General features: G+C 41.9%; 2 protein-coding genes across 6 annotated transcripts in view; one reads left to right on the top strand and one right to left on the bottom strand.

Moving 5' to 3' along the window:
* The window catches only part of AGL (amylo-alpha-1, 6-glucosidase, 4-alpha-glucanotransferase), a 40,464-nt gene extending 33,825 nt beyond the window's left edge, over nucleotides 1–6,639 (bottom strand). The window contains exons 1-5 of the mRNA XM_065669518.1: nucleotides 6,436–6,639; nucleotides 5,922–6,071; nucleotides 3,416–3,626; nucleotides 2,361–2,527; nucleotides 1,712–1,915 (exon numbers count right to left, since the gene is read on the bottom strand). Of these exons, the coding sequence (XP_065525590.1) occupies nucleotides 1,712–1,915; nucleotides 2,361–2,527; nucleotides 3,416–3,626; nucleotides 5,922–6,003 (664 nt within the window). The 5' untranslated portion in view covers nucleotides 6,004–6,071; nucleotides 6,436–6,639. The remainder of the gene's footprint in view (nucleotides 1–1,711; nucleotides 1,916–2,360; nucleotides 2,528–3,415; nucleotides 3,627–5,921; nucleotides 6,072–6,435) is intronic.
* A 115-nt stretch (nucleotides 6,640–6,754) lies between these two features.
* LOC136009586 (ferric-chelate reductase 1-like) overlaps nucleotides 6,755–19,893 on the top strand; it is a 30,183-nt gene continuing 17,044 nt past the window's right edge. The window contains exons 1-2 of one of the 5 annotated variants that reach the window (XM_065669522.1): nucleotides 6,755–7,183; nucleotides 7,291–7,379. Coding sequence is in view for 1 of the 5 variants with exons in the window: in XM_065669519.1 (XP_065525591.1) it covers nucleotides 17,121–17,168 (48 nt within the window). In the remaining 4 variants the exon portion in view is untranslated. Of the gene's footprint in view, nucleotides 7,184–7,290; nucleotides 7,380–16,997; nucleotides 17,169–17,220; nucleotides 17,494–18,133; nucleotides 18,239–18,459; nucleotides 18,554–19,893 lie in introns of those variants that run through there. The other 4 variants (XM_065669519.1, XM_065669520.1, XM_065669524.1 and 1 more) reach the window with 4 other exon arrangements.

Genomic DNA, 19,893 nt, shown 5'->3' with positions numbered 1-19,893 from the left:
AGGAATGAACTAATTTAACTAATTTAGAAATTGCTGTTCAATAAAACCAAACAAAAGTAAAGTCAAACTTCCACCTAATAGAGATTCAGACAAAAAGAACTCCCCAAACTATTTGCCTATTTTCTTATTTCAAAAGACACCAAAAAAGCTCTACAGGCATATACAACATTATTGCTTACTGACACATTTCTCAGCATATGCTTCTGTTTATGCCAAATGTGGTGTTTAAGTTTGGAGTGAGTTGTAAATCAAGAGGTTTTGATTCTACACAACAAAGGTGGCCAGGAAATAGGAATTCAAAAGTGTGAAAGCAGGAAACAAAAGCATCAAAGTAGATCCTGCTTAATGATGTTAAGTCAGGACCCTGGGCATATTGCTATCCTGTTAGGAAACTTCTAAACACCTAAACATCCTTTTACCATAGTACAAATCAATCATCCATCCCAATGAAGGTTACTTCAAACTCTGAATGTAACCTGAAAAAGCCCTTCTACAAATGTAGCCAACTAAAGTGACATTTTTCTTCTCAAACATATTTTGGAGTCTAATAGTTAGGTATTTCTGTCCATAAAAACATTCTCCTTGGCAGCATGCATATATACACAGTGAAAAGATGACAGAATCTCAAGCACATGTGAACAAAACTGGACCTCCCAGTTGGTGAAATGCAAGTTTTTGATCTGAAACTGGGAGGATGTTTAAAAGGCCTCATGATTAACTGATTTAAAATTCCCTCAGACACAGAGCCAATAACTATACTTAGTAACTTCTCAGCAAACAGATATGGCAAACACAGGACCCACGCTGCATTACAGACTGATAAGAATATTGGGCAGCAGTCAACACCAAAGAACTAAAGCAAATAAAGCAAATTTCAAATTCACAGGTATCTCTTATTAGGGTTTTTTTAAGCCTCGAAGGACTGCAACATAAACATATATAACTATTTGTTGTACTCTGCTATGAAAAAGTATGATCTTTAGGACTGCAGTGTAAAATGACAAGTGCATTATAAACATAATCAAAGTGAACTTATCCAAGTAATCAACAAAACTACAAATGATGAAGTACTGTAAGTTTTATCAGATCACATTGAAGAAAACCCACTGCTCCTCAAGCAGTGAAGTAAAGCCTTCAGTGCATTGGCTTTTATATGCTTAACCTCCTCCCCCCCCACCCAAAGCTATCTCACACACACACACAAACTGAGCTGTAATGTTTCCTCCATTACTTAATCCCAGCCTCTTGTCCCTATTGTTTGTTGTCTGCATGATGTTAGATCCAAATTCGGGCAGTTACTTTTAAGCAGCTACAAGAATAATCTCCTGTCTAGCAAGACAGTACTCAGTTCATGTTCACAAAAAAATTCATACTGCAGATGCCATTCATTTATGTGGGAGCTGCGCACCGCGGATCATAAAAATAACCATACTATAAAAATACAGACACATGAACAGCTCATTAATTCTCTCTTAAGAAGAGCTCTATTCACTCTTTCACTAACAATAATAAATTCTTTTACACTGTCACAGAGACGTATCAGTTATAATTGTAGAGAGTTGTCCTGGATTTGAGAGATTTAAAGGCAGAGACAAGTAAGTTGCTTAAAACAGCTACTAAAAGATGGGTTCAAGGGGGTGAAGTTAAGGTAAACAGTGAAATACAATTATAGAACCAATCCAGTTATTGAACACACACAAAAAAATCCTACCAGTATGATTGTAGACTACATCTGTGACACAAAGCATATTCCATTCAGTTTTCAGCTTTTCCACAAGAGCTCCTATATCACTCCAAGTGCACTGTTTATTAGGGCTTGAAAATTCAGGATTTACTTCTAATTGATCAGCCAGTGAATAACATGATCTCGACAGTCCAAGCTTCTGCAGTGGCGTAAAATGAATCATGTTGTAACCTACATATTAAAAAGGCAATTCATTTAGTAAGAAAAATAGATTTCATCCAAAGTAAATTGAAAGCAGCATAGTAAACTGCAGTTACAACATGTACTTAAAGCTAGGGATTAGAATAACCAGTGTAAAACGACTTAAATCTTCCCCTTGAAATTCTGTGTAACACCAGCTTTAAATGACCCTGTCAGTTCTACAAACTTCTAGGTCTATCTGAAATCAAAACAATAAACCAAGAGGTTTTCCATCTTAGGAAATCCCCGAATTTTTACACCTCCTCAAATATTATAATAATTTCACTGAATCTGTTAACTGAATTGAATCTAGTGGGAAATATTTAGTCTATAAACTGAAGAACAAACGAACTGTTCCCACTGAAGCTCTTCAGTGTACCTCTGGGTTTTGATCAGAAGATAAAAGTATACCCTTTAATACATGTCTGAGCATTACCTGTTTCTTTTGCAACTTTAAGCCTATCCTCCCATTCATGAAACGGTCCCAGACACTTAGCAAGGAACGTCTGGAGTGTAACACAATCCAAAGGTAACACATGATTATCGGCTCCGACACGCAAAATAGGATCCACAACGATGTAACCTCCACCACTTTTTTCATTTCTAGGGAAAAAAACCCCAAACATTTTCATAGGTATGGTAAACATCCATTGTACCAGCCAGTTTCAGAAGGAGAATCCAACAAGCACAACTATTTCAAAACCACAGTAACCCAGTACAGTGGCTGGGGGCAGGTGGGGAATAGGACTGCAGGGCACCTGAAGAGGAGACACTGAAGAGATGTTAATTTCTTAGGCATCATCATCTCTCTACTAGGTTTACAAGAGTACAATTGGGATACAGAGCTTTAAACTCTGCAAAAGTGAGATGCCCTTGTTATTTTCTGAGGCAGAGTACTTTTCCCTCCTTGTGGGATACAGACAGACAAAGAAAGCAAGACTGCCCATCTTTTGTACAAAGACCTCCATTCAGAGCACCATCTTTGGTAAGATATCCTGAGCTAAATGCCCTCTTAAGCTTAAGGGAATTGAACCACCCAACTCAGAACACCAGACTACAATCATTACAGATACTGGTATAACTTCTACACTTGTCCTGTTGAAACAAAGAAGGAAATTAAGAGTGGGAAGTAAAGAATGACAGAACCTTTTTTCTAGAAAGATAGAAAACAAGTGTCAAGGTCAGTGAAGAAAGTACAAATGAATCATCCAAATACTCAGAACACTGACGACTTTGAAAACTTGTAAAAATGGCTTGGCTCTCCGACACTCACCAAGAGTCTGTTCTGTATATTCTCTAGAGTATCTATGCATCAAGAAAGTACTAAACAAGCACCACAGCCTTTCACTAGCAGATTCAGAGATGCCACATGGTTGCAATTTGAAAAATGCATGAAAAAAATGCTTTTATTCTTAACTGTGATTTCTTCAGGTTAAAAAGTAAACCAAGGCAGCACACTGCATCTGGCTGCAAGTGTATAATTTCACTTACCCAAGACTGAAATAGTACTGGTATGACCCAGAAATTTGGAGATCCAGCTTGCAGTATTTGTCAGAGTCATCTTCTTTTCCTGTGGGATTGTGCCACGATAGCGTCCTGAACTTATGGCGATCAAATACTCCTCCAGGCGCTGGATAATTTGTGTACACAGTCACGGGCTTGCCTTGAAGAGTTGGGCCCAGTCGGAATTGTAGTTCAAAGCCTCAAGAGAAAAAAAACACTTTATCAGGAAGATATTTCTATTCTGTAATTAAAAATCATTATTTAATATGACATTAAGAAGAAAGGACACAAATATATCTGCCAAGAATTTTGCAGAATGGTGTAATTCTGCAGCATTACCTCCCCCTACTTTCTTAACATTGCTCTTTGCACATTTCATATAGTCCTTTACTTATATGGATGGCACTATTCAACTCCTTTCCCATTTGTTCCTCTTTGCTGTATGAAAAGCCTTAAAAACAAAATTCAGCAAAACAATCATAAGGCTACACAAACTTTTATGCAGATTTTGGATTATGTAGTATTTAAGTATTTAGGTTTACCAAGTCCATGTATTAAGCCTACCCATGAAAGCATCTGAAAAAAAATTGGGAACACATTTCAAAACAGAAAATATTTCAAATCCCTTCCTTCGCTATTGAGGGTTCACTAAACAAGGCTAAACTCCTTATGTTTTTAATCTTGGAATGATATATACTTCTGAGTCATCTACAGCATACTAGAAAGTTGCTAAACTTTCAGAGAGCTCAAGAAACCAAAGGCAGTTTTGCATACCTGCATACCTCACACACACACAGAAAGAGCAGTATTTAGGCTGAAGATACTCATGTTGGGGACAAAATGAAGTTAAACTATTAGGAACTAAACCCATGATGTAGTCTGTTAAGATGGAAATGAACTATGCAGTTTAGTCAACAGGTTTCAGAATCAGTTTCCACCTTCAGGCAGAGGGCCACCATCGTGTGCATGGCTAAGTACAGGGCCCCTTCAAGTGACTGGAACAGCTGTAAGTGCTTGCACAGTAACTTTTATTACATTACATGCCAGCCATGTAGTTAACTGTAGTGAAACACCTACTAGCTGGAGCAGTCTACAAAATTGGGAGTAAAAGAAACCTGAAGATTTGCAAAAAGAGAAAGTTCTTAATACACGGGTACATAATCATAAAGTTTAAAAAAACCTGAACAATGGCAAGTTCCACTATCTTAAGCTGAAAAAGAGCAATTCATGGGGGCTCTAACATCAGAGTTCAATGTCTGAATACATTTAAATGTAAGTCTCACCAAGCTCACAGTTCCTCTTACTAACATAATCACCACTGCACCAAACCCCACTGCATAAAGCAGTGGTTTTAGGATCTTTATGTCTGTCAGATAAGATGAAGCTCATTTACAGAGGAAAAAAATCTTAACAGAAAAAATCACTTTTGGAAGGTGCAGTAGCCTTTCCCCAGCACTGTCCTGACATTTCATTGCAGGGATTACTAAAATTAGAAGACAGGGGTATATGCCATTGATATCTTATTTCCTGTAACAGTTACACTGACATCAGGAATGCTGTGCTTAAAACTAGCTCTGCCCTCTCAGTGACTGCCACCAGCAGAGCACTTTAATAGCCATGCAATGTGCGACTCCTTCCAAAAAAACTCACAATGAGTTAAAAACAGAGGTTAGGGTCAACTCTGCACATCTTCATTACTGGCATTTCCTTAGCTCAGACTGCCAGGAAACTTTGAAATCCATACAGTTGAAGAGACGCTTTACTCCTGAGAGCCAAAATCTTACTCCTTCACTAAGACTTCACTAAGACTCCTTCACACTATGATATAAGGCTCCTAGATCAGTAAAATGAAGTAATAAACCCCATAAAATTTAATGAGTATTAAGAATCGTTGCATCATTAAAGAAGGTTTCTAGAGATGGCTTTAGCTTTACAGTCTGAATTTGCTGAGCAGCATAATGGTGGACTAATTAGTGGGGATGTTCCTTGTTTGGTTTGGATTTTTAGAGGGTTTTTGGGGGGTATGTGTGTGATGTGTGTTTCCAAATAGACTTGAGAACACTTTCAGAGAGAGAGAACATTAAGTTCTTACAAGCAGACAGCCAGAACACTAACACAGCACAGCTCTAAGACATCTGGCAGGCAACTTAAGATTCAGGAGGACCTAAAGAGCCCATATTCTGAAACATTACCTCAGACTTTGCAAGGTATTAGCATAATTAACATATTTCAAAATTATGAAGGGTGCAACATAACACACTGGAGATAAACACTAGATTTACAAAGGCTTTTTGGAGTCACGTCAGTACATTATAAATGCTTTGCACTTCATTCCCGGGAGACCGGCAGCAGCAAAACCCGAACCCCACCTCAGGCTGAGCTCCCTTCCCACTGCTGCCCGAAGGCGGTGGTGAGCTCCCCGTCCCGGAGACACCCCGCGAGGAGAAGGAGGAGATGTAGGCAGTGCTTGAGGAGGCCGCTGGCCCCGACCTACCTTGCTCCAGCCTGAAGAGAGTCTTGTCCAGCTTCTCCATCTCGCTCAGGTGCAGCAGCCGCGTCTCCTTACCGCCCGGCATGGCTGCAGCCGGCTGCCCGAAGCTCCTCCCGCACCGGGAAACTCACTTCGGGGACGGAAAAGCAAGCCCTGCCATAAGGAAACACAAACAAAACCCGCACAGGTCAGCGGCGACCCCCGGGGGCCGGCGGCCGCCGGGCACGCCTCACGCCGCCGCTCCCGCTTACATGTTCCCCAGCACCGGGGGAGCGCAGGGACGAGGCGCCGCAGGGCAGGGAGAAGGGTGCGAGGGAGCTGTCAGGAGGCGCCCGGCGCTGCCCTGGCACCGCCGCCGGCAGCACCTCGGCTGCGCTCCCCGTCCCACAGCGCGGCCCGGCCCGCAGCCAGAGCCCGGGGGGGCAGGGCTGACACCTGTCACTGCGCTCGCCCGCCCCGGTACCGCCGGGCCCCTCACCGCCGCGCTGTCTGCGCCTCACCTCCCCTCCATACTCACGAGCGGGCCCGCGGAGCAGCGGAGGGGCAGCTCCCCGCCGAGGCCGAGCGCAGCCGGGGCGGGGCGGGGGCAGCGGCGGTGCGGGCCCGGGCACGCGCTTGGGCACTCTCCCGCGGCGGCACCGCTCTTTTTCCTTCCCTTTTCCTTGCTTTTCTTGACACAAACTTTATCGGCTCCGCCGCGGCCGCGCACGGAGTCGGGCGGCGCCTGCGCAGCTCCCGCGAGAGCCCAGGGCCCGCCCCGCCAGCGGTGCGGGGCTGGGCCAGGCCGGGCTGGGCCCGCCCCGCCGCGAGAAGCGTAGCCGAGGGAAGAGTTACCTCAGGAGCGAGCCGCGTCCCCGGTGCGGCTGCGGGCCGGCTGAGCTCTCCGCCAGCCGGGCCTCAGAGCGCACCAGGACGCGCAGACAGCCGATCGCCAGCACCTGCGTTTACAGTCATAGCCCCCACCACGGCGTGAGGGACCGCCCACCACCGGGGGCTCGGGCCAACGCTCCGTGTGATTTAACGGGCGTTCCGCTGAGGAAAACGTGGCTTTAAACGCTGCGTGGAGTGGCTCCTTGCGGCGATGGAAGCGCCGCTTCAAGGGGCTTCCTGCCGCGGCCGATCCCGCCCTGCCGCGGCCGGGGCCTCGCCGCGGCCGGCTCCTGTCTGATAGGCTGCGCTGCAGAGCAAACATGGTGTCAGCTAGCGTTGAAGTACTATATATAGGGTGTGGAAAGGGGCTGCGAGGATCTGCCTTTGAGCAAGAGGTAAGGTGGTTTTAAACACAAACACCACTGCAGACCCCAAAACCCACCTTCCTTGTTTTGGAGCATCCTGGTCACCAGACAGCCCTTCCCGTTGCTTTGTGTTGCAGAATACCTGGAACGGTTGCTCCAGGCCTCTCACCACCTGTCATTGACTGCACCCCACTGCAAAGGTCACCCACCCTTGCAGCTTCGGAAGGTCAGTTTGTTTTTATTGCCTAGAACTACCTAAAATGAAACACCACCACCAACAAAGTGCTTCTCAATTTACAGCCACGGTGTCATTATACTGTTTATTGCTTTTTAATTTTCAAAGTATTTTGTGGACTTGGAAGGAGCCTGGAAAACAATTTAGACAACCATTTTACTTCCAGTCATCCCATGCATAGCCTTATAATTGTGTCCTACTGCAGTGTGTTCACCTGATTACAATGCATTTAGGGTCGAATGTAAGGAGGAAGTTCATTACTGTGAGGGTGGTGAGGCACTGGAATGGGTTGCCCAGGCAAGTTGTGAATGCTCCATCCCTGGCAGTGCTCAAGGCCAGGTTGGACAGAGCCTTGGGTGACATGGTTGAGTGGGAGGTGTCCCTGCCCATGGCAGGGGGGTTGGAACTTGATGATCTTGAGGTCCTTTCCAACCCTAACTGTTCTATGATTCTATGATTCTATGATATGCATGGAGGCACTTCCACCCAGTTCACCTTTGTAGCTGTTTTTTTGCCTTGCCTCCTTCACTTGCTCCTCCCTCTGAACATTTGTTTGTTCCTCATTACAGTTCACGTTTTTCTGGTATTGCTGAGAGAGGTTTTCATGTTGGTGTAAGTGATGAACATGTCAGCTTTTATGCCCCAACAATACTACAGTCCCTAGAGAGACTGGGGGAAAATTCCTAGTAAAAGCCCCCCTGTGTGTTTGTGCAGTTCCCTTAACATTCACCTCAGTGAGACTCATTCAGATAGGATTCAGAAGTGATACTTTCAGTCTGGATTATTTTACACGGATGTTTCCTGGGGGCCCGGTAGTATTCTCTCATCTTCCTTGTGTTTCCTTGCCCCCCTATTTCCTACTCAGCTTTCAGGCCTGCGTGCTTTGTATACAAGGTCAGACTTGCACCTAGCAGAAACCCACCTCTCCTGGTTTGCTGGCTGTTTTCTCTGAATAGGATCTGTCCTAGCAAAGAAGATATAACATAGGAATGGGAAACACAAGATGCTCCAACATGTGGAGGATTAGCTTGTCGAAAAAGGTCAAAGGTCACGTTCCCATCAACGAGCTGAAACAAGACATCTGTGTAGAACATGATGCAAACCTCTCACGCCAGATAATGAGGAAATGAAGGACACCGGCAAACAGCAACAAACTATGACCAATCACAGCCAAGGCCACTAAGTGATAAGTGCATGAGAAGGAGGATGGTAGGGGGGTGCATGGTGTAGCTGCAAAAATGTAGAAGCTACAAACCAATGATCTTGTAACATGTAAAAGCTGTAAGCCAATGATCTCTCTGTAACCAAACTATAAACATGCAAGCAAGGTGTCGTGGTTTAAACCCAACCACAAACCTCTTTTGCTCACTCCCCCCCTTCTTGCCCTCCCCCTGCTTCTGGAGGGACGGAGAGGAGAATCAAAAAGACTACAACTCCCACGGGCCGAGACAAGAACAGCCCAGCAACCAAGGTACAACACAAATCACTACTGCCACCACCAACAACAGTGCTAAAGGAAATAACAAGAGGAAAGAATACAACACCTCAACACCAGCCGACCAATAACTCGCCCCACTCCCCCCAGCAGAGCACCGACCGATACCTCCTCCAACCCTGCAGTCCCTCTACCCCTTCCGGGTCCCTCCAAGTTACATCCTGGGCATGACGTGCTGTGGTATGGAATACCTCTTTGGCTAGTTTGGGTCAGGTGTCCTGTCTATGCTTCCTCCCGGCCTCCCCTCCTCCCTGGCAGAGCATGAGGCTCAGAAAGTCCTTGGCCAGACCAAACATTCGAGCAGCAACTGAAAACATCGGCGTTATCACCACTGTTCCAAGGCCAAAAGATCAAAACACAGCACTGTACTAGCTCCTAAGAAGGAGAAAAATGACTGCTGCTGCTCAACCCAGGACACAAGGTATATAAGTATCCATCTGCTTAGCAATAAATGAGACTTGTTGGTCATCATCTGATGAGCTCGTCTCCCGGCGATTCCCACACCAACAGGTATGGGAGTTTTAGGAATAAAACCAACAGACATATCATTGAAACGGATCTGGACCATCTCTTTGCTGTGGTCCTCAGCAGGCTTCAGCAGCCAGAAGTGACTCTCTGCCGCAGAGCCTTGCACAAGAGTCTCTGCCTCCAGGCTTGCTATTGTCCTGCTGCATTCTGTTATTGTGGGGTTTAGAAATTCCCTGAGCTTCTTAGGCAGTGAATGCTTCTAAGAGAGGAAGAGCAAATAATGCCTATGTAGCCAAGTCCTTTGCATTAATAGTTACCCTAAAGTGCATGTTGAATACCTTATGAAAAGAAAAACCCCAAAGGGTATCACTGAAGGCAATTTCACCACTGCTACTAAGTTTTAAAATGTGTCTCTACTGTACTATGCATTTAGACAGGTTTTGAAATGTATCCAAGTTTGTGAAAAAGGATTTTGAAGTTCTCAAGACAAAAATCATTAGGAAACCAAACTAGCACGCAGCCTTCTGGTTCCAAATCCTGAAGCAGTTATTTTGACCAATACTTGTGGCTGTAGCTAAAACAGATATCAACAGTCTAAATGAAGGACACGATCCATTACACAGCTAAAAAGTTCCCTGAGTACTATTAAATCACGTAGTGACTAGAACAGTATCATTTCATTTGCCTTCAATTCAATGTGAAAAAAATTACCATTACAAAGATACTGAATGACTATAGCAGGTTTATGAAGTTTAATCAGGAAAACGGAGCAGATTGCTCTAATCCTTTCTCTGTCAGCATCATCTCTTATGCTGACACATCCCCCACAGACTTTGGCCTGTGTTAGCAGACGTATATGGGAACCACACCAGCAAAACATCAGTGCAGAAGTGCTACCATTTAGCATTGTAGATATTGTGTAGAGCACAGCCAACAGCAATCAATCATGGCATTTGCTATACTAGCATCTAAATGGTGGATTTGACAGTACCATTTTACCTTCAGTTGCAGTTTCTCTGTGTGTGATATGATATACTACAGCAGGAAAAGATCAATAGTTGCTTCAAAATAAGAGGGGATACCATATCAATGTCATTATCAGGAAATAATTTCCCAGCTTTTTCAATCATATTCATACCCAAATCCTTCCATTCTTTTACACCCATCTTCTTAGTACTGCCTTCCCTCCCACTTTCTGTTTTGTATCACAGGATCACAGAACACTTCCCCTAGCAGTGGCCTCAGTACACTTTGGGGAGCCCATTCACTCAGTGTCAGATGTCATATTGCTTTATGCCTGTTTTAAATGCATATGTTTATGCCTGTATTGCTTTGTGCCTGTTTAAATGCGTTAACTTTATGACTGCAAAATATGGGAACTTTGAGTACTTGCATAACAGTCCTCTTTTTTAGAAATAGTTAATTTTAATAACAGAACAATAGCTCCCAATGACAACAGTAAAAGCCAACCAGCACAGAGAGACCTTAACTGAACAGTTAACTAAAATTAAATGCAGATTCCTTTGGCTTGTGTGCAGGAGTAAGAGACTTTGTAACATTTAAAGTGAGAGCACAGTTTTTCTCAATGCCCCACACCCGTGACCTGTAAATTCATGAGTTTACACTGGGCTGTGGTTCAAACAATAGAAAGCTTCAGAGTTGTTGACTCTTCTGTCCAGCTGTCCTCTTCTAATGGGGAGATCTCATCCAGAAATGCAACCCTGATTTTAAAGAAAGCTTGTTTTCTTTAAAACTCTCTCTGCAATTTGATGAGACTGAAGTATTTTCTGTGAGTTAGAGCTTTCCTATGCAATGGCTGAAAACAAATGCTGTTCTTAGACACGTTACGTGCCCTGCAGGAAATTACACATGGCCTTGGACCATAGAATCTAGTATTAAGAGTAAAGATTGGTCAGAATATTGAAATAATCACCTATAGCATATTTTTCTCAAATCCCTTTAAATAGATAAACAGATTGCATTAGCCTGATAGGCAGTGAATAACTCGTAGGCTGGAATAAAAATGTCTGTATAAATAAGAGATCAAATGAGATGAAGAGGCTAGGACTCTAGCCTATGCAGTTTGTTCTTACTGAACTTGTAAATGCCCTTTCCTCCAGTTACTTGGCACTGTTGGTTTGACCTTTCAAAGATGAACCTGGTGTCATCAGGAATTTTTGGATTGCAGACACATTTTTTGTTTGTTTTTAATCCCAGTCTGGCCATTCTTTTACTGTGTGGCCTTAAAAAAGCAGTGCTTTCTGCTTCAACTTCTATATAAAGTTAGACTGCTATAAATTTTTAATAGAAGCTAGTAAAATTTAATGCATTTGTCTTTAAAGAGGTCCGAATAAAATTTTGTTATAGTTAAATGGAGCTTTTCACATAATTGCTTAAGATTTATTTGAGCACAGTGTAGCTAACAGCATCACATTTATTTGATATTAATAATCTTCTGCAATTGTGGTGACTTGGCAAACAACGTTTTAAACTAAGTGTCTGGATGGTATTCTTATACCATTTAACTCAGTTAAGAGTAAAACAAATTCACATGTATTGGGACAATTTTTGTTTTACAAGGACAACATATTATACCAGTTTGCTGAATCATTAACAGTACTTTTATCTTCCCATAAATTGTTCCATTTACAGTGATACATGCTGAGATTTAAGACTTCAGAGTATCTATTCTTAAATGAGCTCTAGTAGTTTTATCAGGCAGATCTGCTCTTTTGGTTTTATATTTCCTCCTCAAAGATAAATATTTAAAGAGTGTCTCTTGCACAGTCCATTTTCTTTATGATGTCCCTTCCTACCGTATCGAACTACAGTGAGATTACTGTATTTTCCAGGTCCATTAAAATTATAATCCTTAAATTTTACCTAAACAGCTCTTTAAGATCAAATGGCAAACAACTGATAGCATGTATGTCTGTTGTATAAAATTGGCATCTGATTTTTAAGCAAAGAAGTAACTATGTACTAGTCCCGCATAACCTGAGGTTGTCTGAAAGCTAATACTGGGTTCTGTAGGTCTGCTTTGTAATCATTCAGCACAGACAGAATTCAAGCAATAGCAATTTAAGCAGTCTACCATGCTGTAATGTGTTGCAGCAGGAGAATATTTCACCAGATGTATGGCTACAGAAGCATTTGTTTTAAAAGATAATTTTCATCTCTTCCTCATCTTCATGCCTTGGAACAAATGCCTGATTTCTCATTGCTAAATCATGTTCAGTCCCAGGCCTCTTTTCAACATGTTTTTACATTCTACCACCAAGTTAAACACGAGCAGTGAAGGTGATGCAAGAGTGGTTTGCACTCTAAAGCTAAAGGTTTGCACTCCAGAGCTAAAATTCAGACTTACAGCTCTTCTTCTGCTATATAGCAATCAGTGCACCTAAATCAATATTTACAGTTGAGCCATCATCAATTGCTGCTACCAGAAATTCAAAGTTCTTACTTAATATTTGTCTTATTGATATTGTCACATCTTCTGGTTACCCATGAATTTGAGTTTAAGATTGCTGATCAGAGGTAGCTTGCCCAAAGCTGGGCAGCAGCTCCTATGTGTACTCACAGGAGCTAGGAATTGCTGCTGTGTGTTGAGATAAACTGCTGCTGCTGCCCAGCTTTTCAGAGGATCTATCTCTCTGCAAACCCCAACTCTCCATTCCAGCTTGATTCTTGGTGGTGGAGGAATCAGTGTCCCCTACAGTATTACAGTACCGATATTTTGCCTCCACATGTGCCTGTGACATATTTGTCGGGTCACTTCAGGTGCCATGCAGCAGGTTCCCCCAAGGTTTGAAACTTCCTTGGAGGTACCAGCTTGCACAGAGACTATGTACTAAACTGGTTCTGCAGGAGGCAGCTTTCCATAGCATCTCTGGACTGGGTCACTACACCTGACTTCATATTCCCTTGTGCTCATCAAGTGAGGATTGCTGCTTGTAGGACTTGAAAGCTGGGATGAAATAATCTTTCTCTTACCCTTCTCATGACTCTCCTATGTTGGTGAAAAATACAGAAAACTCAAGAAAGTGAGTAATTCAGTACTTTTAACAAAAAATCTTCAGCAGTGTGCATCAGATAAAGTGATGGCCCATGTAAAGTGACTTTATTGGGTTGCTTTATCCAATTTGATTTGATTTGATTGTGCTGTGCACTGAGTGAAGGTGGAGACTTTTCCAGAGCAGTGGCAGGTTGTCACTGCGTCGTAGCACCCTTACAGACCTGGCTCAAATTGGAATCAAGGAAGAGAACTTCATTCTTTTACTTCACATAAGCAAGGCGTTAGTTTTTGGAAAGAATCGTCTTGAAGTCAGAGTCGATACACATTTGGGTATAAACTATGGTGCGAGTACTTCAGCTGCTGGTGTGCGGGGACACCAAAGCGAAGTTTCTACGTAGTCCAGGGCAAAGGCTTATTTACTTAGTAGCTAATGCCACCAGGTGGTTGGGGAAGGGAATCGGCTGAAAGCCGTGAAGTGCGGGTTTCTTTTCTCTCTAGATAAACAGGTACCGTCGTATAAATACGTTTTCAATTTTATACGTGACATAAAACAATGTAAAAGTAGTGAAAGTAGAAAGGGCTGATGAGTAGAGAGGAAGAAAGACCAAAAGGAAGCATTCACAAAAAAGGATATTTCTGGAGGTCAGTGGGATACATGTATCTCTTTGATACATGGATCTATTTTGTATCCTTTATTTCTACAAAATAGAGTAAGTCAGTTGATAGAACATGTAAGTACAAAACAGGAAGCTTAAGGATGCTACACTGGGACATTTATTTCCTTTTAGATGGTCAGGGTTGTTTCAACGACTCGCCATTCCCCTGTCTTTGGAGAAAAAATGCGTATGCAAATTGATTTGGTAGGAAAAAATATTTCCAATCTAATATTATTGTTATTATTTCCCTAATACATATTTAGCTAAGATGATGCTGCTGAGAAGCTTGAAAAAGCTTGAAAAAAGCTTGAAAAAGCTTGAAAAAAGTCTGGTCCTGTAGGTGTAGGATGCACAGAAGTAAGGTGAATAAATATGGGTGTCTTCATAGGAGGACCAGTATCCTGCATGTATTGGGCCAAATCTAAATGCACCTTTTCAAACACATAGTAATATATCAAAATAGAAAGCAGCAGTAACAAAAACTTCTTAGATCCAAGCTACCCATCACCAAGACAATCTGATAGGGATGCAGCCTTTTTGCACATCACTTGATTTAAGCTCAAGTAGTGTTTTACTGAGGTAATCTTTCCAGTAACACAGAGAAACTATTTGTCTCGTGCACATATATATGAACCTTGAGCAAGGACTGACCTTCCAAAAGACCACAGTCTTGCTGTATAGTTAGCTTAATACCTCAGAGGAAAACTGATTACAAGGAACCACATAATAACATGGGGCCTCTTCAGACCTAGCTTCAATGGCTTATTGTTTTCCATATTACTTTGGGCTTAAAAAGTAGCACAGTAATTGGTATATACCTTGGACTGTGCAAGATTTCATTTCCAAAATGATATATATTTTACTTAATTGTTTCCTCGGTTCTTAAGCAACAGAAGTTCCCCTTTATGTACTTGGCATGAAGCCTCCCTGTTTCTTTCCAGATTATCAGCTTTCACTTCTTCGAGGTTCTGTAACAAGCTATGCAAAAAAGTCTTCAGCTTCTGTTCATGTTAGATGTTATGTTGCTTATTTGCCACTTGACGTTGTCATCCTCTGACATAGTTCAATAGCAGATTACATGATTTTATCTCTCTTCAGGCTTGTAGTAAGCTAAAACCCCAACTCCCCAGCCCTCTTTGTCTCTAACTGATACTTTGGTTAAAATAGAAACTAATGCTTTGCAATAATTACAGAATCATTATGAACAGACTAATAGAACTATAATTGCAGAAAACTTACAAAGAAGATGCATCTGTGGACTCTTTATGGTTCATATATCCTAACCATAGAATCCTGGACGGGGTTAGGTTGGAAGGAACCTTAAGCTCATCTAGTTCCAACCCCTGCTATGGGTGGGGACACCTTCCACTAGAGGAGGTTGCTCCAAGCCCCTGTGTTCAACTTGGCCTTGAACACTGCCAGGGATGGGGCAGCCACAGCTTCTCTGGGGACCCTGTGCCAGCGCCTCAGCACCCTCACAGCATTTTATTGCCTTGATAAAATGCATTTTATTTCCTTGATACATGTTGGATGTTGACACTTCACAAGTCAGCATGCAGTACTCTTTCATAGAAATATTTTCATTAAGGCTGTAATACTTGCTGACAATTTTTCTTTTAAGGAGACCAGTATGACTGAAAAGAGTCCTTCCAGACAGACTGATGATTGCCAGTGTGGGAGGAGTATAGGTACTCATATTCCATACTTAAGAGCAGTTGTTTTTTTCTTGGCTCTCTTGGTGTTTTCCTGGTTTTCTTGCTTTATAGCTCTATGGCAATAGAGCCAACACCTTCTGAAAAAGAGAAACTATAAAATGAGAAGCAAACCAGTATTCCCTCCCTTACTTTTCACAGGTAAATGATTTTTTCCTTAAGCTCTGATTATAGTTTCCAGCAGGATTGTTGCTTGCATTTTCATCCCTCCTTGTGGGTATTAATGCGGAAATTATGTCCATATGTATTTTTATATTTCTAACAATGTCTCAGACACCCCTTTTTGTCCATGAGCCAAGACCCTAAAATAAGATCTTAAAAATATTTTTATACTTATTCCACTATAATCTTTGTAAATTAAGAATCTAAAGTTCATCAAGAATGTTGGTCACTCTGGTCACCAGAGTTTTTGTACTGTAAATGTATGTGTATTAGTTGTTGTCATACTAATACTGTATCTGCAAGGAAGGCAGCTTTTAATCAGCATATATGAATTAGAAACACACAAACACATAATAAAGCATAGATGTACTTGGGCTTAGAATTGTATCAAACTCTTTCATATTTTGGGGACTTTATGAATAACTTGTTATTCATTAAGTTCATAAATTCATTAGTTCATTCATTAATATTCATACATAAACCTAATTATACAACCCACTCCCCCCAGCTAGGGGGAAATATCCATATTTCACTTTAAGCTATTGCTTATGTTTTATGTTCCTTCAGGTGCTGTAAACTTAGTTCAGTTGCTGTAAGATTAGTAAAAGTCTGAGCCTCCCAGTGTCTTTCATAAGCAAGATAATACAAGTGTAACAGACAAGTCATTTGTATGGTTAGGCAAAGTAGTTCATTATTGTTTTTCATGTTAAATATATCTCATATATATATTATAATCTCTAGGGTTAATACTGCTTTTATAGAAACTGAGAAATCAGTAGAATTCTAACAGAGCATTTGCAAGTTCTGTCATATTTTAGTGGAGAAGTGATTTTAAAGAAAATATGGGTATTTCTATTCTGAGGGAGGACAAAATTCCCATGGTATTTTTATTCAATAATTGTCTTTCTTTGCCGCTTTATGAGCAACTGAGGACTAGGAACAAGAGGAAATAAAACCAAACTCACAGAAGCCTGTGTAAGTAACTGCAGTTTAAGCCGGTAAATACTGAGTTACAGCTAGTACTTATTTGCTCTCTCGATAAGAGCAACCCGATTTTGCAAGCCTGTGCATGGGAACACCTTTAGGCACACGAATAGCACTGCACATGAGCTCAGCAAGCGTCTACAAGGACAATCTGTCAATAACACCCCCAGCGGCAAAACTCTAGCCGCAAAACCAGGACGTTTATCAACACCCCCAGCGTTTGGAGCCTGCAAAGGAGCGATGTGCCTGTACCACATGTCACAGGACCCCAGTTCTCTGGGCGGAGAGGTAGGAGGAAGGCTCTTACAGAGGAAGGGGTTGGCCCGGCTCGACCCGCCTCCTTTCGCGTTGCCCTTCCCTGCGGGAGCGGTGTCTGATGCGAGTGAGGGTGCTGTGGACGGGGCTGTTGTAGCCGCAGGGTGTTGCGCTTAAACTAACCTAGAGAGTGCTCAAAGTGTGGGGACTGCAGGCGTTTTGAAAGCTAGGTGTGCCTAATAGAGTGTCTGTAGTAGCTGTAAAGCTTTTAAAGCACCTTTAAAGCTGCCTTGCATGCAGGCAGTCCTGAATTGCTTTAGGGAAAACTCTTAAGCCTGCTTGCCTTAATGAGTAAAAGGTAAGCTCTGGCTTATTTTGCCTGGAAACCACCCCCAGCCGTGTTCCTCTTGTATATTGTTTGTTTCTTAATGTTATGTGAATATTGCTTGCTTATTTTGCTTCTTCATCAGTGTGTGTAGGGGATAGATGTGACAGTAAATGTACTGATACTGTAGTTGGATTTGCTTATTGTTATAGATCAGTCTGTAACTTTCAGTTCAGAGTTTAAAGTTTGCAGGGTTGCAGCCTTAAAGATTCTGTGCAGATCAGATGCCCAACGGAAAGTTAAATAATTAACTGAACAGGGCAAAATCCTTGCCTCTTGTTCATTCTTGGTGGGATATATGGAAAAAAGATAAAATTACCATGTTCCTTTGTAAGATTGCTCATGCTTCTAAAAGTAAAAAAGTGTCTCTGGTACGGAGTAAATGTGTAACGAGCTTTAAAATTAAGCTGCAAACTTGTACCAACTTCTGCTTTCAGGAAGAAGTTATTAAAAGCTGTGGTTGGGTTTTGTGGTGCTTTTGTTATTTCTATAGGGGGTTTTTTGTTGTTGTTGGTTTTTTTTTTTTTTTTCCTTAACTTCACCAGAAGATAATTAAAATAATTACTTAATATGAAACTGCCTGGGCTCTGTGGAAGTAGATGTCTACCAAAGCAAAGGAAGCTGCAGGGTTACTGCTTCATTCCAGCTCATGCACTTCAGCTGATGTGTAGGGTCTCATGGGCTGAGCTTGGGGAGAAGTGTAAAATGTGTGCTTGAGGTAAAGAACACTCTCAGAAAAGTTTCTTTTTTGCTGCGTGTACTGTTTCTTCTTTCAGGCAAACTTCCTTTGATCCTGGGTTTGATAAAGGTTAATGCTGTTAGATGCAAGTCATACAGGAGAGGTTCCACTAATGTAGGTTGTCTTCCTATTAGAAAGCCAGTGTCAGTTTTACTTGGACTTGCTCACTCTAACAGAAGGACTGGCTGTGAGGTAAATACCTACACTTGAACTGTTATAAAACCTGGTTTTGGAACAGACAAGCCTTGAAGTTCTCTTTGGATGTTTCCTGAGTAGAAAGACCAAGAGGCTGAGGTGTGTATGTTTTGTCATCTTGGGGGATATGGGAGTGTGTGTTTGTACTTTAAAAGTAGCAAGTTATTGTGAATATGAGCACTACTTGTTTTCTGCTCTTGCTCAATCCAACTGTTGTGATTATGACCACATTTAAATGAGCAGAAGCTAACCCAAGCTCTTCCTCTGAAGCTGGAGGGGAGGTGACTCTTGAACAGCAAGGTAGCCCACTTTTGCTTTGTAACAGTGTATTTCTGAAGAGACATGGCACAGTTCTGTTAATACACCTTATTCTCCTTTAGATGGCTTTTTACTTTTCTCATTGCCCTCTTGGTTGATGGTGGTTCCAAGAAAGTTTCTGGCCATTACAGTTTTTGGTCTCTTGAATTGGCAGTATGTTTGCCTGTTAAAAGCTGGCATAAGACGATTTCTGTGAGGAGGTCCTGAGTTTGTGTGAACATTGTGCTCTTGAAGAATTAGGTTACCAGGGCTGAGACCTGCAGGGACTGAAGGAATGTTTTCATCACAGGAGGGAGTATCTTGCTGCTCTGCTTTTATCCAAATCCAATAACTGTAGGATTGTGAGGTGTAATGAGCAGAGTAAATTCCAGTGTATACAGGTAATTACTTTGGCCTTTAACCATTAATGTTTGGGTTACCACAGAGGTGTTCTGGTCTTGTCATGGTCCATCATAAGTATGAAGTACAGCTACTTCATCTCCATTCCTACTAACTAGATTGTTTCTAGTTCACTTTTTTGGGAATAGCTGTCTTAGGTGCCCAGTGAGATTTTTTGGGCTGTCTCTTACGTCAAATAGCTGTTCTGCATCTCACTGTAGTTGAAATAACTGGCCACATATGGAATACCTTTGGGACCCGTGTTCTGATCTTTCTACATGACTTTCCTCCGAATTTCTGTGGGTTGTATGCAATGTAAGTTCCCCCAAAAGAGGCTGCTTCTAAAAGCTCTATTTCTGTCCTGAGTTCTGACCTACCCAGCAAACATCTGAAATAACTTCACTCAAGAAATGCTTGTCTGAAATTTCAGATTTATTATTGAGCAGTCTTTGTATGAAATTGAATTTTACTGTTATAATCAAATTCCATATAAAGTAAATACTAATGGACATTCCAGTTACTCAGCTTCCTTGGAAAAGCTTAGCTTCCTTCTAAAGCATTTTGCACAAGTTAGGGAAGGGTGATGAGAAGATGACTGTTGCTCTGTATATTTTTATTTTCTGTTAATCAGAGGTCTGCATTATAAATAGTTTTAAGTATACAGTTCTCTCTTTCCCTCCCTGCACCCCAAGAGGGGCATGATGTTCGAAACCCTGTTAGAATTACAGGTGATGATGGAGTTT

Source organism: Lathamus discolor, chromosome 3 (assembly GCF_037157495.1).
Source record: "Lathamus discolor isolate bLatDis1 chromosome 3, bLatDis1.hap1, whole genome shotgun sequence".
Taxonomy (NCBI): Eukaryota; Metazoa; Chordata; class Aves; order Psittaciformes; family Psittacidae; genus Lathamus; species Lathamus discolor.
Note: the sequence above shows the minus strand (reverse complement) of the source record. Positions and strands in the feature narration are given on the sequence as shown.